General features: G+C 36.6%; 1 protein-coding gene across 1 annotated transcript in view; it reads left to right on the top strand.

Annotated features, from left to right (window-relative positions):
• The first annotated feature begins 2,178 nt into the window (after nucleotides 1-2,178).
• RGS7BP (regulator of G protein signaling 7 binding protein) overlaps nucleotides 2,179-27,383 on the top strand; it is a 309,940-nt gene continuing 284,735 nt past the window's right edge. Inside the window, exons 1-2 of the mRNA XM_053701326.1 lie at nucleotides 2,179-2,730; nucleotides 5,090-5,256. Coding sequence (XP_053557301.1) covers nucleotides 2,578-2,730; nucleotides 5,090-5,256 — 320 coding nt within the window. The 5' untranslated portion in view covers nucleotides 2,179-2,577. The remainder of the gene's footprint in view (nucleotides 2,731-5,089; nucleotides 5,257-27,383) is intronic.

The raw sequence follows: 27,383 nt of genomic DNA on the forward strand, positions 1-27,383 counted from the left end.
AAAATTGTTTTTATTAACTTTTTTATATAAAACATTTGCTTTCTGTAGTGTAGCTGGCCCCCTCTAAATAATCTACTTCCCTCCCCCTCCCAGATCCCTTATTAAACAATAGAGATCCCCCTGCATCTGCCTCTGTATTTTTTTTTTTTACTTGCGGTCATTTTTTGCGTGCACGCCCCCTCCTCCCCCCCGGCCGTAACCACAACCGCGCAACTACAGACAAAGCATTGATAGATTGGGATGTTAAAGCAGACCATCCGCCTACAAGCTGCTCCCACCCACCAACGAATGTGTGAACAACAATTGCCGATGCAGATAGGGCGACAGAGTGGCCCTTTCTGCATCGGTCGGTAAAATAGGGGATTGCAGTGAAGCCTCAATATTGAGGCATCACTACAATCCCTTGTAAGCAGCTGGAAGCGATCATGATCGCTTCCAGCACTTCTAACAACAGAGGACGTACCAGGTACGTCAATTGTCATTAAGGGGAGTTTTTCCAATGACTTACCTGGTACGTCCTCTGTCATTAAGGGGTTAAACAACTTTCCAATTTACTTCTACTATCTAATTTGCTTCATTTTCTTAGTATATGTTGTTGAAGGAGCAGTAATGCCAAAGGCATATATGTGCAGCCACCAATCATCAACTTCTGAGCCTATCTAGAAATACTTTTCAACAAAAGACACTGCTGATCTAATTAGCGTCTTAGCCAAAAAACAATGGGGTCTGAGCAGACAAAGGGCAAAGTTTGAGCAGCCCTGTTTTTGTTCAAGAGCTGTCTGGATGGTCCAGAGGTGAGCAATATAAATGTATGGAAAAAAACCCCACTGCCTTTTATAGTGAAGGACATGCAGAGAATAGATTAATGCTGGGAACTAAGTCACTTCGGAGACTATACCCATTTAAAGGGATACTAAGCCCCCATTTTTTATTTCATGATTCAGATAGAGTTGCAATTGTAAGCAACTTTTTAAATTACTTATATTATAATTTTTTCTTTGTTCTCTTGCTATCTTTATTTAAAAAGCAAGACTGCTTAGGGCATCCCTTTAAATGCTTAACAATTCACTGTACATTTGCTAATTAGCAGTGTGCACTCCTCTTAAAATGAAATTGTGATGTGTGGCATTGAGTGTTGGCATTATTAATGGGACCCAACATATTTTGTTGAATATTATTTTTTTAGAATATTATTTTTTTATTTTTTTAACAAAAAACAAGTATCTTTCAAACAAAATTAGTTGATTAATTTTAATTCAGCATAAGAACACTTTATAAACGCTATAAAATAAATAAAGAAACTTTCAACCTTCAATTGGAACCTGTGTAATCCACACAATAGAAATGTTAAAAATATCTATCTCTCTATCTATCATCTATCTATCTATCTATCTATCTATCTATCCATAGACACAACATAAACATTTTTGTGAGATATACTTGTGATAACAGATGAAAAACCAATGCAATTTAGACTTACTGTTTTATATGCAATATCGACTTTTCCCTTGAGATTTAGTTCCTAATAGCACATTATTTTACTTATATGGGCAGACAGAATATGCTAAAAAATATTATATGATGCAGCTATTGATGAAATGTCCTAACAAATCTGTTTGTCATTGTAGATTTGTTTACTTTACAAAGTTATAAATCCTAGTGATCAGGATCTCCCAAGCGTCTCTCTTATAAACAAACATGACAATTTCCTGAAAATGTATCAGTATTTATACAATTAAAAATAAGAGCAAAAAATAATAATCAGAAAATGAAGATGACCTTAAAAGGCATGTTTAGCAATTGCAGACACTTTAAAGCACTGCATGTGCCATGTTTCACTCTAGACACTTTAGCTTTTTTCCCCTTCTAATAATAGAACAGTATGAAGTAATATTACAATTGATGTTCTTGTGGATTTGATTGGATAAGTATATAAGCAATGGGGGGTGGATTGATAGATCACATTAGTATTCCTGCCCTATCAAAGGGCTGTGCAGCTAACAACGTCAGCCTGGCAGATTCCCAACCTCTTCCCCAGTACCACTAAGCTTTTTTTGAGTGTCTTCTTGAGGAAGAAATCAGTAAGATTGGTCATATATGCGGTTTAATACCCCAGGGAGGTGTGGTTAGCTTTGACTTGGGTAAAGGAAGAAGCTGCAACTTAACCAGGACTTGTGAGTGAAGGGATCTGTGCGTTTTCTTCCAATTCTGAATGGCATCTCTTAGCTGCGAGACATGGTTGTGCTTGTCCTGCCTTAAAATCGATTTTAAAAGGAAGGCTCAGTATGCTGTCCTTGGGATATTTCTTTCAGGAATCATGATGCCACTGGAGGGCTGACACCCCTTCCCCACTGTTCCTAGAGGTTGTAGCTATGCAGCAAGGCACAGCAGTCCTATGTCTAACACTGCTGGCTGAAGGTTACCTGCAGCAAGACCTGATCCTCTAAAAAACAAAACAAATATATATAAATAAAAAGAATTAAAGTGGCCGTGTTTTCGCACTTTAGCTTCCGTACTGTGGTTTTGATTTCCTCCACCCCTCATCTCGCCTTGGCTTTGCTTGGTGGATGTGTATGCATGAGTTCTGCACCGAATGGGCGCAAGAACCGCCCCAGGTCACAGGGATCTATCTTCCAAATCGGCAACAAATCGCTCCCCAGAGACTTTGACCGCAGGGGGAGCTCAGAGAGCGCCCTCAAACCCCAGAGAACCCTGGACCACTGCAAAATGGTGGGTACAACAACAATGCATAAAAAAAATAAAAAATCATTTTGCTTTAGTGCCACTCCCACCCACCCCCATTACACCGGCTTGTCTATTCAGATCACGTGCAGTTGCACTATTTTTAAAACTGCAGTACCCATTGGAGAGAACACCCTGGTCCAGAATATTAGGGATGCAGTACAGCTTCCTTTTTGGTGTATTTTATATTTTAACTTCTTCGCTGCCAGAGCTAGCTACTACGGATTGTGTAGGTATGCTCCGGCAGTCAACGGGTTAACCGTTCTACTGTCAGTTTGCTGCTAATTTCCTTCTGAATAGCGCTAATTTGCAAACATAATAACAATAGCCTGCAAATATTGCGTCGGTACATGTGCTACGTCAAGTGCATTCATCACCATTATTTGACGTTCCCATGTCTTCATTTACATAAAAAAAAATCATCCTTGTTTAATGTGCATTTTATTGTCTGCACATGTGTGATCATAACAGGATCACCAGCTATACAGCAGAGTTATGTTTAATCCAATTTTAGCGGTTTGTCTGATGTGCCATTTTCAGGAAGTTGCAACTGGCTGTAAGGTTTAGCAAATAATGTGTTCTGCATAGTAGAAAACATACCAGTCTGGATACATATAATTAATGTGGAATATGTGTATTCATATAGCATTGTGTACATATACAACAGTGGAACTATTTTATTATTTATATCCATATACACACACACCAGGAAACAAATTGATATCCTGTATTTGTGAGTGTGTCTGATTTTGCTATGAAACAGTCAAAGTAAATGAAAACAAATAAGTAGAATTGTTTTTCTTGAGCTGCATGTGGAGACCTCTTTTTGGTTTTTATATCTATCTATCTATCTATCTATCTATCTATCTATCTATCTATCTATCTATCTATCTATCTATATATCTATCTATCTATCTATAGATAGTTTTGATAGCAAAGGCACAAACATTTGTAAAGACATAATTGTACTGTCCTCAGCTGCACCCATACAACTCTACCAGCAGGAAACAGATCAGAAAATAAAATCTTACATTAATATAACTGATTCAACATATTGGGGACTTAGTGCCTTTCTATCATAAAATTATTTTGAATTCTTATTTAGATTTGGTTTAATTAAATCATATTTTTTTGTAGCTTTACAAGGTTTGTGTCTTGTAGAAGCCATATTGTTCTGTAAAATAATGAACCTCAACCAAGATATTGGGACATTCTTGGGTGTCATACAGAATTAGTCATGAGGGTGGGAAGATATTTACTTGCCATTGATATATTTTATTGAACTTAAAGGACATTTGCACTCATTTTGAATCTGTCTAAAAGCATTTAAACATGTAGTACTGTGGTGTTATGTTTTTTTTTTTAATTTTGGGTTAGAATAGAGTAGGCTGGTTCCTTTCCACCAGTAGTAATATTAGAGTTGTCTTTCCTGTTTAGGTATTAAATGTGCAAGTCTTTAATTTACATTTCATTTAAACATGACACATACATTGTATTTGGGTACACTATCTCTGAATTTAAATTTTGATGCTAAAGTGCCCGGTTTTCAAAACTTCAATTAAAAAAATGGGCACTTTAAGTCATCAAAATTTACATTTCACTCCTGTTGTGAAAAAAAACTTACCTTTTAATCTTCTCAGCAGCTCCAGCTTCCTCCGGTCTCACAAGCCATTTCTGGTGTCAGAAATGATTGATAGGTCATCCTCCAATCACAGCATCCCCCCCCGGGGGAATCGGTGTCTGATTCAACACTGTGATTGGAGGAAGCCGGATGCCTCATTTTAGACCCAGGAAGAGACTTTGCGATGGGTGGAGGAAGCTGGAGCTGCTGTGAAGATTAAAAGGTAAGTTTTTTTTTCACAATAGGAGTAAAATGTAAATTTTGATGAATTAAAGTGCCCCTGTTTTTAATCAAAGTTTTAAAAACCGGGCACTTTAGCATAAAAATTTACATTCACTTTAATCTTGCAATGTTCTTACTTTCACACATGATATTATATATATATATATATATATATATATATATATATATATATATATATATATATATATATATATATATATATTATTGCCAATATATACTTGTTCACAATACTTTTATATCAGTGTTACATTATTGTACACCTCCAAAATGTGAACAGTGGTGTTAAACACTTTCAGAAATAGGTTGTAAGGGTATTCCAAAGACCAAAAATATTCAGGAACTTTTGTTTCAAGAAAATATTTGAACATGTTCTTTTGAATTTTCCCCATTGTTTTATTTTAAGATATTTTTTATAGTTATTAAGCAAATTCCAAGCTTTTGAAACATTTAATTTATGTTTACATTACTGTTTTTTATTTTCAGCTTGTCCAGGATTTCAATACCCAGGTGGCTTTGTATCGAGAGTTAGTCATTTCTATTGGGGACGTGTCTATTAGCTGTCCCTCCCTTCGAGCTGAAATGCACAAAACTCGGACCAAAGGCTGTGAGATGGCACTTCAGGCTCACCAAAAACTCTCAGCAATTTCTGGGTAGGATATGCTGTTTCCATAATTCATAAACCAGCAGCTAATTTATTATGGGAGATGTGTCTTTGACTGAGTCTAGCTCAGAGGTCTTTGCAAGGACACAAAGCTGTTATGTCTTGAGTTAGAGTACATGTAATGACTTTGCTTCTTGCAACTAATACTGAACATAGAACCTGCTGAAAATATAACAGAAACAAGACATATTAACTCTTTGCCTGCCATAGAAGGCTATACTATACCATGTTTGGCAGTAAAGAAGTAAAATATTTTAAACATTGTTAGACCAAAAATGTATTCACAAAAAAAAACACTTAACTTTGAGGTTTCTGTATTTTTTATTTTTATTAATAATATTTAATTAACAATAATGCATAATTGTTCAATAATATTTTTTGGGTATGAATTTAGAAATGAAGGAATTACAATATTTGTGCATTCTGGCTTGCAAAGTATATACAGATGTATACGCAAAACACAAAAAGCTAAAATGTTCTTGATGGCAGATCTTTAATTTGAAAGCTTTAATTATGTCATGCAGCTTTTGCTTCTGGTATTCTGGAAGCTGTGTGTAAGGCATAGAATTGTTTTATGGGTCACTGGTGCGCAAGTTGTCTTGTATTGCATACGCAAGGGTGAGAATTGAAAAAAAATCGTCCAGCAGTAAAATGCTACGTCTCTATAAATGAGCACTCAAATGATATCTGCATCAACTTATCTTCAGCATCCTGATTTTACAGAATTAAATATTTACATCACCTTTTCATTTTTGTTGCACTTTAAGTGACATGATAAATATGTTTCTGTTTCAGCTAAAAGAGAATGTCTCCAAATATATTAGAGCTTTTTTTTTTCTTAACAAATAAGGGATATTCCTGTGCTGAAACCAATTTTCTTTTGTGGGAGTTGGCCCTTGTCACCCAGTGAGTCTCAGGACTTGGTTGTATAATCATGTACTCCCTGGTTGTATAATCATAATCGTATACAGCTGCTTTTTTATTTTTTGTGCAAAAAAACCCAAAACATTGTAATATGTTTAACTGATCCTCTTTGAAATACAGAAAAGACAAAAATTGAGTAATATTTAATTTCCCATTTCAGTTGTCTGTATAAGTTATATTTTGTTTGTGTTTACTCAACATGAATCCTATTTATGTTCATCAGTGTAAATTATAGTGTCCTCTGGTGTCATAATAAATTACAAAAAATACATTACCATTAAATCTATCTATAAACTAAAATATTTTCTTTGGCCTTCAGAGGCTTAAAGGGACATTCTAGTACAGACATTTCATGCTCTATTGACTCAGCAACTTTGTGTTTAACCCCCTACAAAGTGATTACACATATAGTTAAAGTCCCATTCAGGAGCCGCAGGAAGCAATAAATGAGCCAAACCACAGTCGCATGACTCTGCCAGTGTCTAGCTTAGCAAGGACCAACACTTCCTTATATGGACAGGACTTTAATTATGTGTTTAACCTCTTTTTGTCTGGCTTAAACACATAGTAGCAGCGTCGACAATGCTTTATCTGAAAAAAATAGAGCATTACATTTTTGCACTAAAATTACCCTTTGAAAGGACATAGAACACAAACCTTTTCTATCATGCATATTAAAGACCTGCTCACTCATTGATATGGTATTTGATGAATGTATCACAAAATTCACTAACAAGGTCATAATGCTCTTCAGCTGCATCATATATATATATTTTTATGAACAGCTATTTTTATTAACAGTCATTGACAAGACTTGAAATATATGCATACCCGCTGCTACTTATGGTAGTTCTTTTTACATCATATGACAATACAATGTAAATGTTAAGGCTTTATAAAGTTAGTGGTGTGAAGAGTCCATGTGATGGCATCTATGTCTGTAATGGTCTTATTAAACATCATATTGCTTTACATATCAGACTTGTTACAGAAATCTACAGCAGAGTAGTTTTTTATGGTTCAATTCACAAAGAAACAATAAAAGCTCTTGATGAAATCCAAAAATCCGCAAGGTAATTGCTGGGAATGCTTGCTGAGGAAAAACATCACAGATCACCTTTAACGCTGACCAAATAGAAATACAGAACTAGTCCAACCAAGCTTAAAACCATTTGTAAAAAATGGCATCATGGAAAGCCAAACAAATTGAGACCAGACAATATCATTTTTTAAGCCTTTTAAAAACGTGTGAATATGAATATTAAGTTTATAAATATTTATTATATTTAATTCTTCAAAAACATTACTTCCATATAACTGTAATCCACTATTCAAAAGGATAACTTTTTACTTGTGAAATGTTTTATGGTGTTTCTTCCCCTTGTCCTTTCGGAAAAAACAAATTTAAACATGAAACTCTATATGGACTTGATTTTAGATTACATTTGAGAAATACTATAAATGTAGACTGAAGAGTGGGCAGATGTAGCCTACTCAAAAACAAAGTATCCCCATAATGCACTATAAGCCCTCTTAAAACAATGTGTAGTTTACTTCAAATCATTCAATTGAAGAAGAAAAAAAAAGTATTCATAAGGCTTATGCACAATGTGCCATTGTTTGTATAGCAGCCTCATATGCAATCTACTATCTATTTTATCTACTGTATATTACTCTGCAAGGCCAGGTGAGCACAGAAAAATAAAGACCAAAAGCCGAAGTTTTTGAAGAAGTCAAGAAATTGGTTAGAAAAGGCAGACAAGATGCATACATTAAAATGTGGAAACAGAACTTATCTAAGACCTCTGGAACTTATGCTACGAGGAAGGGATATTTTGTGTGCGTGCATTTAAAGGTTCTCTTGCTGTTTTTTTTTTGTTTGTTTTTTAAGAGGTATCTAACATTCCTAGAGTTTACCATGATCAGAAACATTCCTTGAGATTACCATAATGAGAAACTATTTTTTTTTTTTTTTGCTGTGATGTCAAGTGGTAATAAATCAAATCCTGATGATCAGCCATTGATTATACTCTTATAACTCATAACAATCCCCAAATTACATTTCTTACAACCCACAAAAGGGGATTGAGCAAACGCAAAAACAAACCTGTAATATTTTATTAAAAGTGACATCATATTTATTTTTAATGCTATTCTAATTTTATGGAGTTAATTAGTTACAAAATAGATAAGTGATTTAGGTGTTATGACAAGGTCACCCATTTGTTTTGGTATACACTTGTATTACATTTCGCACAGGGATATCAGGATAAAGATTTATGAATATTTTCACCACAAGACAATACTCACAAATTTGTGTTTAAATAGGACCAAGCAATGTCAACAGGGGTAGAAACACTTTCAAAGCTAGGATTTCTTAATTTAATTTGTTCATGAAATGGACTGCAACCCTCAATTCTATATTTGCCTCCCTTGAGGCTTTTATGCCAAAGGAACCTTACAGGGAGGTTCCTGACGCATTTTCCAGCAGAGCAAACTATAGACTGATTACAACTGAGTAGTGTAAAAAAGATTCATCAACAGTTATTGGTTGTGGTGACCAGCTGGTACCTGTTATTACTAATAAAACTTCTGAGATAGCAGAGGAACAGGAGACCATGCAATAGGCTGTGGTGGTCCCACAGAGAAGACATGGGAGAGTGCCAACATTTTTCCTCTCCAGATTGGCACTAGAGGCTTTTATAGATACTGAGATTATACAAAGGTTTCAGCTCAAAAAATAATCTGTTCTGACTGTGTAAGAAAGAAAGTTACTTTTTGGATTCACTCAAAGTTAAAGTGACTTTAAATACTAAATACATTTGATAAACTTAGTATTGAGGTTGTTCCCTGACTCTAGTCATGGGGCTGCCATGTTTACATCTGTCTTTCACTATGTTCCAATGCTGGCTTGTTTGCACATTTGCAGCAAGTCTCCTTCAGGTAACTGCAGCCTAACCTAGGTTTCGTAATGGCAGCACCCATGATAAGAGGCGTATACAATTTTAGCGTCACTTTAATATCTGGGCCATTTTTGGAATGCTAAAACGGCTAGAAGCACCTCATTTAATAGCCACTGGTTTGTGTTAGTCAGTACCCAATGTGGTAGTAGTAGTAGGAATGAGCCCACCTACTTTTTTATGACATCTGAACAGTTTACAAGCAGCCCATCTGACTGTGCTCCTTTACGTGTGTCTCCCAAGCACACTTTAAGAGTGGCGAGAAGAGCTAATGTCTTTAACACCACAGGGTTACCCAATGTGTTCATTGACTGCACGTGTTGCAGTAAAACTGTTACTGGCAAGAGAGGCTGTATACCATACTATTCTTTAAATGCCCAGGTTTATTTATTTTGCTCACAATTGTGTATCATGAGTTTCTAGTCCAGTTTCCCAGGGTCCTGCAATGACATCACACCCTTCTTTAGTTAAGGAGCTACTCAGGTGGCTTTTCAGTGAGAGGCCTATGGAATTTAAATATTGTCATTCTACAAGAATCACATTACAGTCACGTTAGATTTTCATTGGTTTTAAAAACGTGCTAAATTTAAATATTCCTGTCCATTCAGTTAGTTGCTGGACTTTTTCAATTTTACATGACTGTTATTACCCCCCCCCCTTCATTTAAAGAGACAGTCTACCCTGGAATTATAATTCTTTAAAAATATAGATAATCCCTAATCTCTGTGTGTGTGTTTGTTTTTGTTTTTTTGTTTTGTTTTTGTTTTTAGCTTTTTACAATCTTGCATTTTAGCCAATTAGTGCTGTTTTTTTAAACCATTATTCTTCATGGGAGTGAGCACAATGTTAGCTATATTGCACACATGAACTAGCACTATTTGGCTGCTGTGCAATATTGTAAAACATTATAAAAACAAAGGCAATTTTAGAGGTTATAAAATATATTAATATAACAATGTTGGGTATGCAAATCTGGGGAATGGGTAGTAAAGCCATTATCTATCTCTTTAAAGAATAAAAAAAAAAAAAAATCAAGTAGACTGTCCCATTTAAATGGAGATAACAGAACGGGTGCATTTCAGTTTTGAAGAGAAAAGTTTTCGTAATGTAACTGCAAAAATGCCTCCAGTAAAACATATCGCTGTTTCAGTGGCGTACATACACGTGTTTACATGCCCATGTGCCAGCAGTATGTGTATGTCTGAGTCATCACTGCTGTCTTTCTGAGCAGGCGCAGTGTTTGAATAAAGGTGCATATCATATGTGCGTATGCCACTCAAACAGTGATAGCTTACTAGAAGCATTTTTACTAATGCAAGTTACCACCCTAGAAGCAGCCTCCTTTTGCTCAGTATGTGCCTTTCACAGAGAAAAACTTTCCGTCTGGGGTTTTGCAGTTTCTCTTGTTCAGAGAGGGATTGCCTGGTATTTCGGGGCTGGACTGTACTGTGAAGTCAGGATCAGACTGATATGCTTCAGGAAAGTTCTTCTCTGTGAAAGGCACATCTTGAGCAAAAAGAGGCTGCTTCTTGGGTGGTAACTAGCCATAGAACAAGCTATTATGCTATTGTTCGTTCCCAGGTTGAGCGCTTCTCTCTTTTTATTTATATTGTAAAAATACTTCTATTTAAAACAAACCTGGAGGTTAAATTCTAACATTTTTGCTGTTTACCTGTCCAAAAGCAGTAATTGATATAGGCTTTTTATTAAATTACATTGTTGGCTAGAGAGAGGTTGATACCACGAGTTCTGTCTATTCATTTCATTTTTTATGTGCAGCTTCAGACTTTCTAAATAGAACATTCAATGCAGTGATTAAATCATTCAGCATTTTTTCAATGCTTTTTTTGTTGTTGTCAGAGACCATCCTCTAGGTAGATATATAATCCTTGTTGTTGGACATTATATGTAGTTTAATTAATCCCTTTGTGCCAGTGTTACCATTCTACTTTAGATTTTATAACTAACAGATCTTAGACTATTATTATTATTATTATTATTATTACTACTATAAGAATGATATACTAGAGGAATTAAAAGAATGTCAGATATTTGATGCTGATCCAATCGTTAATGGAAGCTGTGATATGCCAGTGTCTTGTTTCTGTTCCAAGCACTAATGCATTTTTCTGACAATACTTAAGCATCATCATTTTTTAGTTATTAATTAGAAGCGCTTATTACTTCCAGTAGTTTCTAGAATGAGGACATATTCTATTGTGATATAGTAGCTTATAAACCTGTATATTCTGGCTGGTGTGCTTATAGTTTATGATTTAGCATGCAGATAATACTGGAGGAAAGGGAATGAGGATCACTATCATTCTTCTAAATTAATATTCATATTTAAAGGGACACTGACCCCAAATTTTTTCTTTTGTGATTTAGATAGAGCATGCAATTTTAAGCAACTTTCTAATTTACTCCTATTATCAAATTTTCTTCATTCTCTTGGTATCTTTATTTGAAATGCAAGAATGTAAGTTTAGATGCCGGCCCATTTTTGGTGAATAACCTGGGTTATTCTTGCTGATTGGTGGATAAATTCATCCACCAATAAAAAAGTGCTGTCCAGAGTTTGAACCAAAAAAATAAGCTTAGATGCCTTCTTTTTCAAATAAAGATAGCAAGTGAACGAAGAAAAATTGATAATAGGAGTAAATTAGAAAGTTGCTTAAAATTGCATGCTCTATCTGAATCACGAAAGAAAATTTTTTGGGTTCAGTGTCCCTTTAATTGGGGCTTTTAATGTACAGTATGAGTTAACTTGCTATAGGTAGTGAATTTGATAATGGCATTATATGTTTGTTTCTAGTACATATACAATATGGTATGTAATCTATTATGATTTGGGGATGAAAATAACTTTCTGTAGAAATTCTTTAGACTTGCAAAATGTTGAGTAAGCAGGAAATGTGTTTTGTAATATACATGTTGTTAAAGTGTGCGTTTGTGTGTTATATTTCAAACTAATTAAAGAATGAATTAATTATATATATATATATATATATATATATATGTATGTGTGTGTATATGTATATATATGTTGTTTGTAGTAGCCGTGTTAGTCCAGAGATTTAGATATCAAAATAACAAGAGTATTGCAATGATAATTTTTTATTGGACTAACTATACATTTATAAGTTGAAAAGCTTTTCGGAAGAGTTCCTTCCTTTATCAAGTCTAAAGCAATACTGACCAATTCAATGGAATTTACAGATTATATCTTAAAACACAGAATAGCTAAGAAGACAGAAAGTGCAGGGAGAGGAGGAGGTGTCGTAAAAATCATGAGGGGGGCTTAGGTAACAGGCAGACAGTGTCCAGTGTAGGAGAACAGACAGGGGAAATATATAGCTATACATAGAGCATATACTGACATAAAGTTATATATCAACATTGAATCAATATCTATAAAGATGGGAAATTGTATATACAGGGGGAATACAAAAGTTAAAAAAAGACAAAAGTGTGGACATAGGCTTACCTGTGTACCTATGTATAAAGAATGTGGAATATACAATGTAATTGACTAAATGAAAGTACATTATAAAAAAAATGTTGATAATGCGTTAAGAATCCAGAGTCCACATTTAGTCCAGAATTAAAACAGGTTGAAGTGCATAATCATTTTCATTTCAAAGGTTTTTCTTTCCATGGTGTTTTTGAAGTTGCCTCTGAGAATTCTGATTTTGAGGTTTTGGATGGAGTGGTCAGGTTGGGTGAAATGGTGACCAACAGGGGTGCAGTATTTTGTTTCACAGTGGTTTTTGATTGAGTGTCTGTGTAAGTTCATCCGAAGGTGCAGTTTTTGGCTTGTTTCTCCAATATAGCATCCCATTTCACATGCAGTGCAATGTATCATGTATACAAGTTTTCCGAAGAGTTCCTTCCTTTATCAAGTCTGAAGCAATACTGATCAATTCAATGGAATTTACAGATTATATCTTATAACACAGAATAGCTAAGAAGACAGAAAGTGCAGGGAGAGGAGAGCAGCACAGCAAATCACAATAATAAATCCTATAACATTAAAGGGGCATATTCATGTATATCTGCAAATGTGGTATACATGATACATTGCACTGCATGTGAAGTGGGATGCTATATTGGAGAAACAAGCCAAAAACTGCACCTTCGGATGAATTTACACAGACACTTAATCAAAAATCACTGTGAAACAAAATACAAAATTCTCAGAGTCAACTTCAAAAACACCATGGAAAGAAAAACCTTTGAAATGAAAATGATAATGCACTTAGACTTGTTTAATTCTGGACTAAATTCTGGACTAAATGCAGACTCTGGGTTCTTAACCCATTATCCAAACTTTTTGTAATGTACTTTCATTCAGTCAATTACATTGTATATTCCACATTCTTTATATGTGGAATATATGTTTTTTTTTATTTTTAACTTTTATATTCCCCCTGTGTATACAATTTCACATCTTTATGGATATTGATTAAATGTTGATATATAACTTTATGTGTGTGTCTATATATATATGTGTGTGTGTATGTATATATATATATATATATATATATATATATATATATATATATATATATATATATATATATATATATATATATATATATATATATACAGTTTAGCAGTGCCCTACCTTAATTTCACAGTCATAAATATTAGGTACATGTAATTTTAGACTTGAAAATTCACTGAGCAATGGCGCATCAAAACCTAGGCCTTGCACCTTGATTTGCCTTCTTCCTTACTGTCCCTTCATTTTAAATGGCGAATCACACCCTGTGACCATCTGCACTGCTCTCTAAATGGGGCATAGCATTATGTGAATTGTAGTTTAATTGCTTGTGTGGGATATAAAATTAATTTCCTGGCACATGCAGTTTAAAACGAGATGCCAGTGGCCACAGGCACAATGTTTCTGAGCTTAAACAATTACAAGACATTTCTATTGTGTTGCTGTAGATTAACACATCAGCTAAGTCTAAACATTTTTAAAACGTACCTGTATTAAACATATTTTTTATAATTGCATGTTCTATCCAAATCGTGAAAGAAAATTTTGGGGGTTTGCTGTCCATTTAAGTGCTGATTGCATTCACCTCACTATGGCCTCTATCTGACAGATTGTTGCACTGCTCACTTCTTCCCTCCATATAGCTCCTGCCCTCCATATAGCTGACACTTCAGGACTGGCGTCTGTGCCCAGGATGTCCTCCATGGTGCTCAATTACAGCTGTAGAACCGCACACTCAATCACTATTTTCAAGAGGCTAAAATCGCTTTACACATGACAAGGAAGGGGTTACGCTATTGCCTACACCTTTATCATGCTCACTGCAGTGTGAAATGAAACAGGAAGGGGAGAGTGGGTACGTGCTGTTTGTCATGTCTACGAATTTTATACCCTAATGTTTTTACTGCAACCTGGATTAAAGTAATATTTTTAACTACAGTTGAGCCCTGCAGTGTCTATTTTTCCTCTTGGATTGTTTTACCTCCCAGCACCTCCTCTTTGCCTTCTAAACAGTTCTGCTTCTAACCTTCCTCTTCTGCTAGCCTACTCCATATCCCGAGCTCAGTGTCACCAGCACATTCTCAGAACTGTTGTTCTCTCAGTACCTACTTCTCTACCATCACTTGTAGGGGCTATGCTGTCGATCATTCTCACATGCTGAAAGTTGCTACAGTAATTGGGCAAATGGGAAATTTGTCTCAGCATGAGGACACCATTAATTGCCGCCTTTTGCACAATATTTGTTGTTCACTTCTATATAATGTTAACATTTCACTCTCCTTTAAAAATAACCACTGTGGATATATACATTGTACATTTATAAAAATTGCAGAAAACAATACAAAGTATTGTAATCATATTAAACAGTGGAGATACTTTCAGTTTTAAAAATGTTAACATTTTAATATTTTAATTTTTTTATTATTGAGGTTTTTAAAAGAGAACAAATGTACAGACATAGCATAACAGGATCCCACTTTTCATACTATTGTGTATTTAGACATTGATCTGTGCTAACCATGAGAATATCTGAGATAAATGATACTCTCTAATAAGGCGACCAAATACTTCTTTTCCACCATAATATGCAAATAAGTTCTTTCCAAATCAGACAATGTGATTGTCTGGATTTGTTTCCACATTTTGTCTCTCATAGTTGAGGTATACCTATGATGAAAATTACAGGCCTCTCTCATCTTCTTAAGTGGGAGAACTTGCACAATTGGTGGCTGACTAAATACTTTTTTGCCCCACTGTATATGTGCAGCCACAAATCGGCAGTTCCTGAGTCGTCAAAGGATACCAATAACAAAACAACAAGAGAAGTAAATTGAAAATATTGTTTAAAATCACAGGCTCTATCTTAATCATGAAACAATTTTGTCTTTCATGTCCCTTTTAAGGCAAGTTGGCTAAGTATTAACCATTGTTATGGCAGCGTATAATATCAGTTTAAAGTATTCTCATAATGAAAATGCCTTGTATATAATTTGCACACAATGTTTAACACATCTATCATCCTAGAAAGTGTTCGAGAATGTTCTACAAATGTCTACAACATATAATTCTCTTATTATATATGAACAATGATATACAAATAAATGGATCTAATATTGAAATTATACAATGGAATACATTAAATGGACTTTCTAAAGATAGCATTTTCATCATATCATATAATTTATATAAAATATGATGAAAAAATAAAAAAAACACACTTTTTCTTGCTTTGACCCCCAAAGTCTGTTACACATCTACAACCAATAAAAAACGCCCATGCTAAATAGTTTCTAAATGTTGTCCTGAGTTTAGAAATACCCAATGTTTACATTTTCTTTTGCAAGTTATAGGGCAATGAGTACAAGTAGCACTTTGCTATTTCCAAACAATTTCTTTCCAAAATTTACATAAATTACATTTTAACACTGATATCTGTCAGGAATCCCTGAATAACCCTTCACACGTATATATTTTGTTTTAGTAGACAACCCAAAGTATTGATCTAGGCCCATTTTTATATTTTTCATGCCACCATTTCAGACATCCCAACTCTCCCTGAAGTTCAGGGAGTCTCCCTGATTGTAATAGTGACTCCCTGATGCCAGCCAATGGAATGCAATCTCCCTGAAACTCCAAGTACCATGATCCAATGTGGCCCAAAGTGTTTATTTAAGGAATGCCTTTAGTTGCTGAGACATTATAGAACCCTTAAAGCATGCATCAGTAGCCAAAAAGACCCCACTGATTTTAATAAAATGAAAACACAAATACTACCTTATTTACTGCACGTAATTAAACTTCATATTCTAAAATATTTAAGCATTCAACAAGCGTACTATCACTGAAAAATAGGTTTGTTGTATGTGGTTGTGCAATAAAGCTACTTTTTTTTAATTTGACTTTAGTGGGAAGCTACTTTAATTATAAGTCTCTATCTTATTTAGAGTTTCAAGGTGTCCAATATATAACTGAGAGGGGGGGGGGGGGTGGCTGCGGCTCAGTAGCGGTTAAAGCCACCTACCTGAAATGAGTTTTTGGAGGTTAGGATGTCTGTCATTTCACCACCAAATGCGATCAAATAAAAAAAATTGTTAACTTTTTCACTAACTTTAGGTTTCTCACTGAAATTATTTACAAACGGCTTGTGCAATTATGGCACAAATTATTGTAAATACTTCTCTGGGATCCCCTATGTTCAGAAATAGACATATATGGCTTTGGTGTTGCTTTTTGGTAATTAGAAGGCTGCTTAATGCCACTGCGCACCACATTTGTATTATGCCCAGCAGTTAAGGGGTTAATTAGGGAGAATGTAGGGTTAATTTTAGCTTTAGTGTAGTGATCAGCCTCCCACCTGACATATCACACCTCCTGATCCCTCCTTGACCCCTCTCAAACAGCTCTCTTGCGTCCCCCACCTCACAATTGTCACCCCCCCCATCTTAAGTACTGGCAGAAAGTCTTCCAGTACTAAAATAAAAGGCTTTTATTTTTTTAAATTTATTCTGCAGTATTGGACCCTCCCTCAAACAACTCTCTAACCCTCCCCCCCCTCTAACTATTTGTCACCATCTTGGGTACTGGCAGCTGTTTGCCAGTACCCAGTTTGCTAACTGACGGCTAGATTACGAGTTTTGCTTTAGAGGCTGTGCGGTGCTAATGAGCAGTTTTCCCTCACCGCTCACTTACCTACAGCGCTGGTATTACGAGTTTTCAGAAACTCGTTAAAAGACAAGAAGTGAGTGTTGAGCAAAATTTGGCTCCAAATCTCACTCCAATACCAGCGCTGCTTAAGTCAGCAGTGAGCTGGTGTAATGTGCTTGTGCACGATTTCCCCATAGGAATCAACGGGGAGAGCCGGCTGATAAAAAGTCTAACACCTGCAAAAAAGCAGCGTAAAACTCCTTAAAGGGACAGTCAAGTCCAAAAAAAACTTTCATGTTTCAAATAGGGCATGTAATTTTAAACAACTTTCCAATTTACTTTAATCACCAATTTTGCTTTGTTTTTTTGGTATTCTTAGTTGAAAGCTAGACCTAGGAAGGCTCATATGATCATTTCTAAGCCCTTGAAGGCCGCCTCTAATCACATGCTTTTGTATTTGCTTTTCACAGCAGGGGAGAGCTAGTTCAGGTAAACCCTATAGATAACATTGGCCTAGATTTAGAGTTTGGCAGTAGCCATGAAAACCAGCGTTAAAGGCTCCTAACGCTGGTTTTAGGCTACGGCCGGTATTTGGAGTCAGTCAGGAAAGGGTCTAACGCTCACTTTTCAGCCGCGACTTTTCCATACCGCAGATCCCCTTACGTCAATTGCGTATCCTATCTTTTCAATGGGATCTTTCTAACTCCGGTATTTAGAGTCGTGTCTGAAGTGAGCGTTAGAAATCTAACGACAAAACTCCAGCCGCAGAAAAAAAGTCAGTAGTTAAGAGCTTTCTGGGCTAACGCCGGTTCATAAAGCTCTTAACTACTGTGCTCTAAAGTACACTAACACCCATAAATTACCTATGTACCCCTAAACCGAGGTCCCCCCACATCGCCGCCACTCGATTAAATTTTTTTAACCCCTAATCTGCCGACCGCCACCTACGTTATCCTTATGTACCCCTAATATGCTGCCCCTAACACCGCCGACCCCTATATTATATTTATTAGCCCCTAATCTGCCCCCCTCAACGTCGCCTCCACCTGCCTACACTTATTAACCCCTAATCTGCCGAGCGGACCGCACCGCTATTATAATAAAGTTATTAACCCCTAATCTGCCTCACTCCCGCCTCAATAACCCTATAATAAATAGTATTAACCCCTAATCTGCCCTCCCTAACATCGCCGACACCTAACTTCAAGTATTAACCCCTAATCTGCCGACTGGAGCTCACCGCTATTCTAATAAATGTATTAACCCCTAAAGCTAAGTCTAACCCTAACACTAACACCCCCCTAAATTAAATATAATTTAAATCTAACGAAATAAATTAACTCTTATTAAATAAATTATTCCTATTTAAAGCTAAATACTTACCTGTAAAATAAATCCTAATATAGCTATAATATAAATTATATTTATATTATAGCTATTTTAGGATTTATATTTATTTTACAGGTAACTTTGTATTTATTTTAACCAGGTACAATAGCTATTAAATAGTTAAAAACTATTTAATAGTTAAAAACTATTTAATAGCTAAAATAGTTAAAATAATTACAAAATTACCTGTAAAATAAATCCTAACCTAAGTTACAATTAAACCTAACACTACACTATCAATACATTAATTAAATACAATATCTACAAATAAATACAATTAAATAAACTAACTAAAGTACAAAAAATAAAAAAGAACTAAGTTACAAAAAATAAAAAAAATATTTACAAACATCAGAAAAATATTACAACAATTTTAAACTAATTACACCTACTCTAAGCCCCCTAATAAAATAACAAAGACCCCCAAAATAAAAAAATGCCCTACCCTATTCTAAATTACTAAAGTTCAAAGCTCTTTTACCTTACCAGCCCTGAACAGGGCCCTTTGCGGGGCATGCCCCAAAGAATTCAGCTCTTTTGCCTGTAAAAAAAACACATACAATACCCCCCCCCAACATTACAACCCACCACCCACATACCCCTAATCTAACCCAAACCCCCCTTAAATAAACCTAACACTAAGCCCCTGAAGATCTTCCTACCTTATCTTCACCATACCAGGTTCACCGATCTATCCAGAAGAGCTCCTCCGATGTCTTGATCCAAACCCAAGCGGTGGGCTGAAGAGGTCCATGATCCGGCTGAAGTCTTCATCCAAGCGGGAGCTGAAGAGGTTCATGATCCGGCTGAAGTCTTCTATCAACGGCATCTTCAATCTTCTTTCTTCCGGATACCATGTTCATCCCGCCGACGCGGAACATCCATCTTCACCGACGACTTCCCGACGAATGACGGTTCCTTTAAGGGACGTCATCCAAGATGGCGTCCCTCGAATTCCGACTGGCTGATAGGATTCTATCAGCCAATCGGAATTAAGGTAGGAAAATTCTGATTGGCTGATGGAATCAGCCAATCAGAATCAAGTTCAATCCGATTGGCTGATCCGATCAGCCAATCAGATTGAGCTCGCATTCTATTGGCTGATCGGAACAGCCAATAGAATGCAAGCTCAATCTGATTGGCTGATCGGATCAGCCAATCGGATTGAACTTGATTCTGATTGGCTGATTCCATCAGCCAATCAGAATTTTCCTACCTTAATTCCGATTGGCTGATAGAATCCTATCAGCAAATCGGAATTCGAGGGACGCCATCTTGGATGACGTCCCTTAAAGGAACCGTCATTCGTCGGGAAGTCGTCGGTGAAGATGGATGTTCAGCGTCGGCGGGATGAACATGGTATCCGGAAGAAAGAAGATTGAAGATGCCGTTGATAGAAGACTTCAGCCGGATCATGGACCTCTTCAGCTCCCGCTTGGATGAAGACTTCAGCCGGATCATGGACCTCTTCAGTCCCCCCCTTGGGCTTGGATCAAGACATCGGAGGAGCTCTTCTGGATCGATCGGTGAACCTGGTATGGTGAAGATAAGGTAGGAAGATCTTCAGGGGCTTAGTGTTAAATTTATTTAAGGGGGGTTTGGGTTAGATTAGGGGTATGTGGGTGGTGGGTTGTAATGTTGGGGGGGGGTATTGTATGTGTTTTTTTACAGGCAAAAGAGCTGAATTTCTTGGGGCATGCCCCGCAAAGGGCCCTGTTCAGGGCTGGTAAGGTAAAAGAGCTTTGAACTTTTGTAATTTAGAATAGGGTAGGGCATTTTTTTATTTTGGGGGTCTTTGTTATTTTATTAGGGGGCTTAGAGTAGGTGTAATTAGTTTAAAATTGTTGTAATATTTTTCTAATGTTTGTAAATATTTTTTTATTTTTTTGTAACTTAGTTCTTTTTTATTTTTTGTACTTTAGTTAGTTTATTTAATTGTATTTATTTGTAGATATTGTATTTAATTCATTTATTGATAGTGTAGTGTTAGGTTTAATTGTAGATAATTGTAGGTATTGTATTTAATTAATTTATTGATAGTCTAGTGTTAGGTTTAATTGTAACTTAGGTTAGGATTTATTTTACAGGTAATTATTTTAAAGGGACAGTCAACACCAGAATTTTTGTTGTTTAAAAAGATAGATAATCCCTTTATTACCCATTCCCCAGTTTTGCATAACCAACACTGTTATATTAATACACTTTTTACTGCTGTGACTATCTTGTATCTAAGCATCTTCTGACTGCCCCTAATCACATGACTTTTATTTATTATCTATTGACTTGCAGTTTAGCCAATTAGTGCAGTGTCTGCCACAACTCACGGGCGTGATCACAATGCTATCTATATGGTTTACCTGAACTACTCTCCCCTGCTGTGAAAAGCAAATACAGAAGCATGTGATTAGAGGCGGCCTTCAAGGGCTTAGAAATTATCATATTAGCCTTTCTAGGTTTGCTCTCAACTAGAATACCAAGAGAACAAAGCAAAATTGTTGATAAAAGTAAATTGGAAAGTTGTTTAAAATTACATGCCCTATTTGAAAAATAAAAGTTTTTTTGGGCCTTGACTGTCCCTTTAACTATTTTAGCTATTAAATAGTTCTTAACTATTTAATAGCTATTGTACCTGGTTAAAATAAATACAAAGTTACCTGTAAAATAAATATAAATCCTAAAATAGCTATAATATAATTATAATTTATATTGTAGCTATATTAGGATTTATTTTACAGGTAAGTATTTAGCTTTAAATAGGAATAATTTATTTAATAAGAGTTAATTTATTTCGTTAGATTTAAATTATATTTAATTTAGGGGAGTGTTAGTGTTAGGGTTAGACTTAGCTTTAGGGGTTAATACATTTATTAGAATAGCAGTGAGCTCCAGTCGGCAGATTAGGGGTTAATGTTTGAAGTTAGGTGTCGGCGATGTTAGGGAGGGCAGATTAGGGGTTAATACTATTTATTATAGGGTTAGTGAGGCGGATTAGGGGTTAATAACTTTATTATAATAGCGGTGCGGTCCGCTCAGCAGATTAGGGGTTAATAAGTGTAGGCAGGTGGAGGCGACGTTGTGGGGGGCAGATTAGGGTTTAATAAATATAATATAGGGGTCGGCGATGTTAGGGCAGCAGATTAGGGGTACATAGGGATAATGTAAGTAGCGGCGGTTTACGGAGCGGCAGATTAGGGGTTAATAATAATATGCAGGGGTCAGCGATAGCAGGGGCGGCAGATTAGGGGTTAATAAGTGTAAGGTTAGGGGTGTTTAGACTCGGAGTACATGTTAGAGTGTTAGGTGCAGACGTAGGAAGTGTTTCCCCATAGCAAACAATGGGGCTGCGTTAGGAGCTGAACGCGGCTTTTTTGCAGGTGTTAGGTTTTTTTTCAGCTCAAACAGCCCCATTGTTTTCTATGGGGGAATCGTGCACGAGCACGTTTTTGAAGCTGGCCGCGTCCGTAAGCAACTCTGGTATCGAGAGTTGTAGTGGCGTTAAATATGCCTGTACGCTCCCTTTTTGGAGCCTAACGCAGCCATTCTGGGAACTCTCAATACCAGAGGTATTTAAAAGGTGCGGCCAGAAAAAAGCCAGTGTTAGCTACGCGGGTCATTACCGACAAAACTCTAAATCTAGGCCATTGTGAGCACGCCCGTGGATTGTGGCAGACACTGCACTAATTGGCTAAAATGAAAGTCAATAGAAAATAAATAAAATGTCATGTGATCAGGGGGCTGTCAGAAGATGCTTAGATACAAGTTAATCACAGAGGTAAAAAGTGTATTATTATAACTGTGTTGGTTATGCAAAACTGGGGAATGGGTACTTAAGGGATTATCTATCTTTTAAAACAACAAAAATTCTGGTGTTGACTGTCCCTTTAACGCAGCCCCATTGATTCCTATGGGGAAATACATTTTATGTCTACACCTAACATGAACCCCGAGTCTAAACACCCCTAATCTTACACTTATTAACCCCTAATCTGCCACCCCCGACATCACCGACACCTACATTATAATTATTAACCCCTAATCTGCAGCTCCGGACACCGCAGCCACCTACATTATACTTATGAACCCCTAATCTGCTGCCCCCAACATCGCTGAACCCTACATTATATTTATTAACCCCTACTCTGCCGCCCCCAATGTCACCGCCACCTACCTACACTTATTAACCCCTAATCTGCCGCCCCAACGTCGCTGCCACTATAATAAACATATTAACTAATAGTTACATTGTAGCTATTTTTTGATTTATTTTTTATTTTACAGGCAAGTTTGTATTTATTTTAACTAGGTAGAATAGTTACTAAATAGTTATTAACTATTAAAAAACTACCTAGCTAAAATAAATACAAAAGTACCTGTAAAATAAAACCTAACCTAAGTTACAATTATACCTAACAATACACTATATTTAAATTAATTCCCTAAATTAAATACAATTAAATAAAATTAGCTAATGTACCAAAAAAAACAAACACTAAATCACAGAAAATAATAAACAAAATACAAGATTCTTAAACTAATTACACCTAATCGAATCCCCCTAACAAAATAAAAAAGCCCCCCAAAATAAAAAAAAGCCCTACCCTACACTAAATTACAAATAGCCCTTAAAAGGGCCTTTTGCGGGGCATTGCCCCAAAGTAATCCGCTCTTTTATCTGTAAAAAAAAATTACAACCCCCCCCCAACATTAAAACCCACACAACCAACCCTACTCTAAAACCACCCAATACCCCCTTAAAAAAACCTAACACTAACCCCTTGAAGATCACCTTACCGGGAGAAGTCTTCATCCAACCGGGCCGAAGTCCTCAACGAAGCCGGGAGAAGTCTTCATTCTATCAGCCAATCGGAATTAAGGTAGAAAAAGACCTGGAACAGCCAATAGAATGCCAGCTCAATCCTATTGGCTGATTGGATCAGCCAATAGGATTGAACTTCAATCCTATTGGCTGATTGCATCAGTCAATAGGATTTTTTCTACCTTAATTCCGATTGGCTGATTGAATTCTATCAGCCAATCGGAATTGAAGGGGCGCCATCTTGGATGACATAATTTAAAGGAACCTTCATTCAGTGTTAGCCGTCAGATGAAGAGGATGCTCCGCGTCGGATGTCTTGAAGATAGACCCGGGGGTGTTAGGGTTAGACTTAGATTTAGTGGTTAATAACTTTAGTATAGTGGCGGCGACGTTGGGGGCGGCAGATTGGGGGTTAATACATTTAGGTAGGTGTCGGCGATGTTAGGGATGGCAGATTAGGGGTTAATAATATTTAACTAATATTTGCGAGGCGGGAGTGCGGCGGTTTAGGGGTTAATATATCTATTATAGTGGCGGTGATGTCCGGTTCGGCAGATTAAGAGTTAAATTTCTTTTTTTTAATTGTTTGCGATGCGGGAGGGCCTCGGTTTAGGGGTTAATAGGTAGTTTATGGGTGTTAGTGTACTTTTTAGCACTTTAGTTAAGAGTTTTATGCTACGGCGTTGTAGTGTAAAACTCTTAACTACTGACTTTAAAATGCGGTACCAGTCTTGACAGGAGAGGGTCTACCGCTCACTTTTTGGCAGACTCGTAATACCGGCGCTATGCAAGTCCCATTGAAAAAATAGGATACGCAATTTACGTAAGTGGATTTGCAGTATTACCAAGTCTGGCCAAAAAGTGAGCGGTGAGCCTGTACCTTTAAGCCTCGTAATACCAGCGGGCGTTAAAAAGCAGCGTTAGGACCACTTAACGCTGGTTTTTTAGCCTAACGCACAACTCGTAATCTAGCCAAAAGTGTTTTTTTGTTGTTTGGCATAAAAGCCAATTTTCTGTAGTGTAGCTGCCCCCCTCCCAATAACCTACCCCCCTTTCCCTCCCAGATCCCTTTCTTTTTATTTAATTACCTCCCTTTCCCTCTCCCTCCATCCCATCGCCTTCATTGTATAAGTACTAGCGCTCTCCCCCCCATGCGCTCCCAACCACTTGTGTGCACCTGATCAGGAATTGATGCAGCGATGGACCGCCTCCCTGCTATGGCTCCCACCCACCAACGATCGGCACCATCGCTGGCCGATGCAGAGAGGGCCACAGAGTGGCTCTCTCTGCATCGGTGGATAAAAAAGGTTTTGATGCTTTGATATTGAGGCATCACTGCAATACCTTGAAAGTATCAGGAAGCAATCACGATCGCTTCCACCACTTGAAACCCCTGAGAACGTACAGGGTACGTCCTTGGTCATTAAGTGACAGTTTTTGTAGGACATAACCTGTTCATCCTTGGTCGTTAAGGGGTTAAATAACATTGTGCTGATTTTCACACTCTAAGCTCCAAAGTATTAGATGTAGACTGAAGTCTACATATTCCTGCTTGTGTAATCTGTCTTTTCATATGCAGGGGAGTGGGGGAAGTGTCTGCTCTTCCTGCTTTCTCAGCTAATTTGATTGGGTGTCCCAGCCTAATCTCATCAACAGTGCAAAACTGGAGCTTCTAAGGACATTTTTAAAAAGGGTTTATACTGGATTATTTTCAATATCTGCATATTCTTATTTATAGTAGTATATATTTACATGCAGTTATATAACAATTTGTGTATACTGTCCTTTTTAATGTGCTAAACTGGTCAAAATATAGCAACTGTGAGCTTTCTTAATCATAGATAAGATAGAATATATAACAATGGCCAGGGAGCCCAGAACTTTTACTGCCAGACTAGGCATGAACCAGGATTAACACCCAGAGATAAATCTTGCATATGGTACGCTTCTCGTATGAGCTGTTCTTTGTACGTCTGAGTTTGTATCCAGTTAGCCTAGTCAATTCTAAGCAGAAAGGGAGTACTCCCTTAACTGTCTTAAAAAATGAGTGATAAACAATAAATTCCCATAGTCATAAAATATATATATATATATATATATATATATATATAATTTTATTTTTGAGAGTCAACCTAATGAAATGATTAGCAATAACTGTAGAAAAGTTAGAGCAGCAATGTCAAACAGCTTTAACTTGTAAAACATGTAATTGCCTCCTGCACAGCCTGCAGCATGACTATAGGCTGGCACTGTAACCTACTCCAACGCTTTAGTAAACAAGTCCCAGCCTAGCGTGCCCGACCAGAGAAGACTGTCTTTCTCTATAAAATATTAGGGCAAACTGCAATTCAAAATGACCAGCCTGGATGAAGTAGTGGAATGGGACTTCAGAGTCTGAACCATTGTATATTTAGCCACTGCCCCTGCAAATAGAGATGAGCAGACAGCTTCCTATTTTGCTTTAACTTGTACCCTACTTCTTTCATAGTAGCTTGTTTGAGCTTAGATTCATATAGTGAGAAGTAACTGGCCTATCAATGGCTCTGTAATAGCATAGGCTCCCTGAAACTACATATCCACCACCAGCCATCAACATTGGCATTGCTTAACATTTTACTTTTTCAAAAACTGAGCCAGCACCAGCTCAGCGCGTCTGGGGGATTTAAATTGATTACCTACAGTAAATGCTACATAACAAGGTATCAAATCTTAAGTATCAGGAGGCCGTACTTTTGTTAACACTTTGAAAGGGCGTTCCCTTAGAATCTGTTTCAGATTTAGTTTTGCTAAACTTCACATTCACCGTAGAGGACCAACTCACTGCCAAGCTTTCCATCAGTCCTCAATTTGTGTAAGTGCTCATCTATCACCCTTATCATATATACCAAAACTTCACTCTCAACATACAAAGTCTTTATAGTTTGTAATCCTCAGTAAGCAGGCACTTTTAATAAACAGAGTGTCTCTGTAATCATTGTCTTTCTTGAAAACCTCTCATAGTTACATCAAAGTTCCAATGTGCAGTGCAGTTAGCACTTTTGGCCCGTCAACATTATGCTATAAAATATTGTCCTCTTGTACTAAATGGACTTGATGGATGGAAAGGCAGTTGAGTTTTATGTAAGAGTAGCTTGATGACTCTTGAGGGACGTTTTAGGAAGTCAATCAGTAATTGCTTTTGCGCAGTTATACATATATTAACTGCATAATATATCTTATATGTGTTTGAGGTTAAACCTCCGCTACTATAAGAAAGCAGATTACTTCCTCAACAGTTGCAGTCCTGCTGTACGACTCAAGATTGTGTCCTGGCCGGTCTTCAAGTACTCAAGCTGACATTTCAGCACCTCCATGGATCCTACAACATGTAACTGCCTCAAGAGTTTAGACGGGAGGCCAAGTGAAGTTTTGCAGTTTCAGAACAGCGAGCCACACAATCGCCCTGGAGAGGAAAATGACAGGTTCCATGATGCTGTTGAGTTGTCTTGCCTCAGAGCTGCACACTTTATGGAGAGCACTTTGGGTCATTACTCAGATTACATTATAATCCATAGTTCGGTGTATGAGAATTGTTAGATACCCTTTCCCTTTACTCTCTCTTTTTTATTATTTGTGTTTTGTATGCATAATAAAAATTGGCCATTCTATGTCACTTTAAGAGCGAGAAAATATATTCCAAACCACTTAGCAATTGCTATATTACTTTATCATCCACAACACAAATTTACTGATTAAAAGTTTAGGACTTGTTGGATTTCCTGAATTATACTGTCCTCCAAAAATAACCTTAAAACATTACATCCTATTAATTTGCCCATTTAGCTAACACAGGATATCTGGTTCCATAATCAACATAAATGTGTAAAATCTTCATTATT

Source organism: Bombina bombina, chromosome 2 (genome assembly GCF_027579735.1).
Source record: "Bombina bombina isolate aBomBom1 chromosome 2, aBomBom1.pri, whole genome shotgun sequence".
Lineage (NCBI taxonomy): Eukaryota > Metazoa > Chordata > Amphibia > Anura > Bombinatoridae > Bombina > Bombina bombina.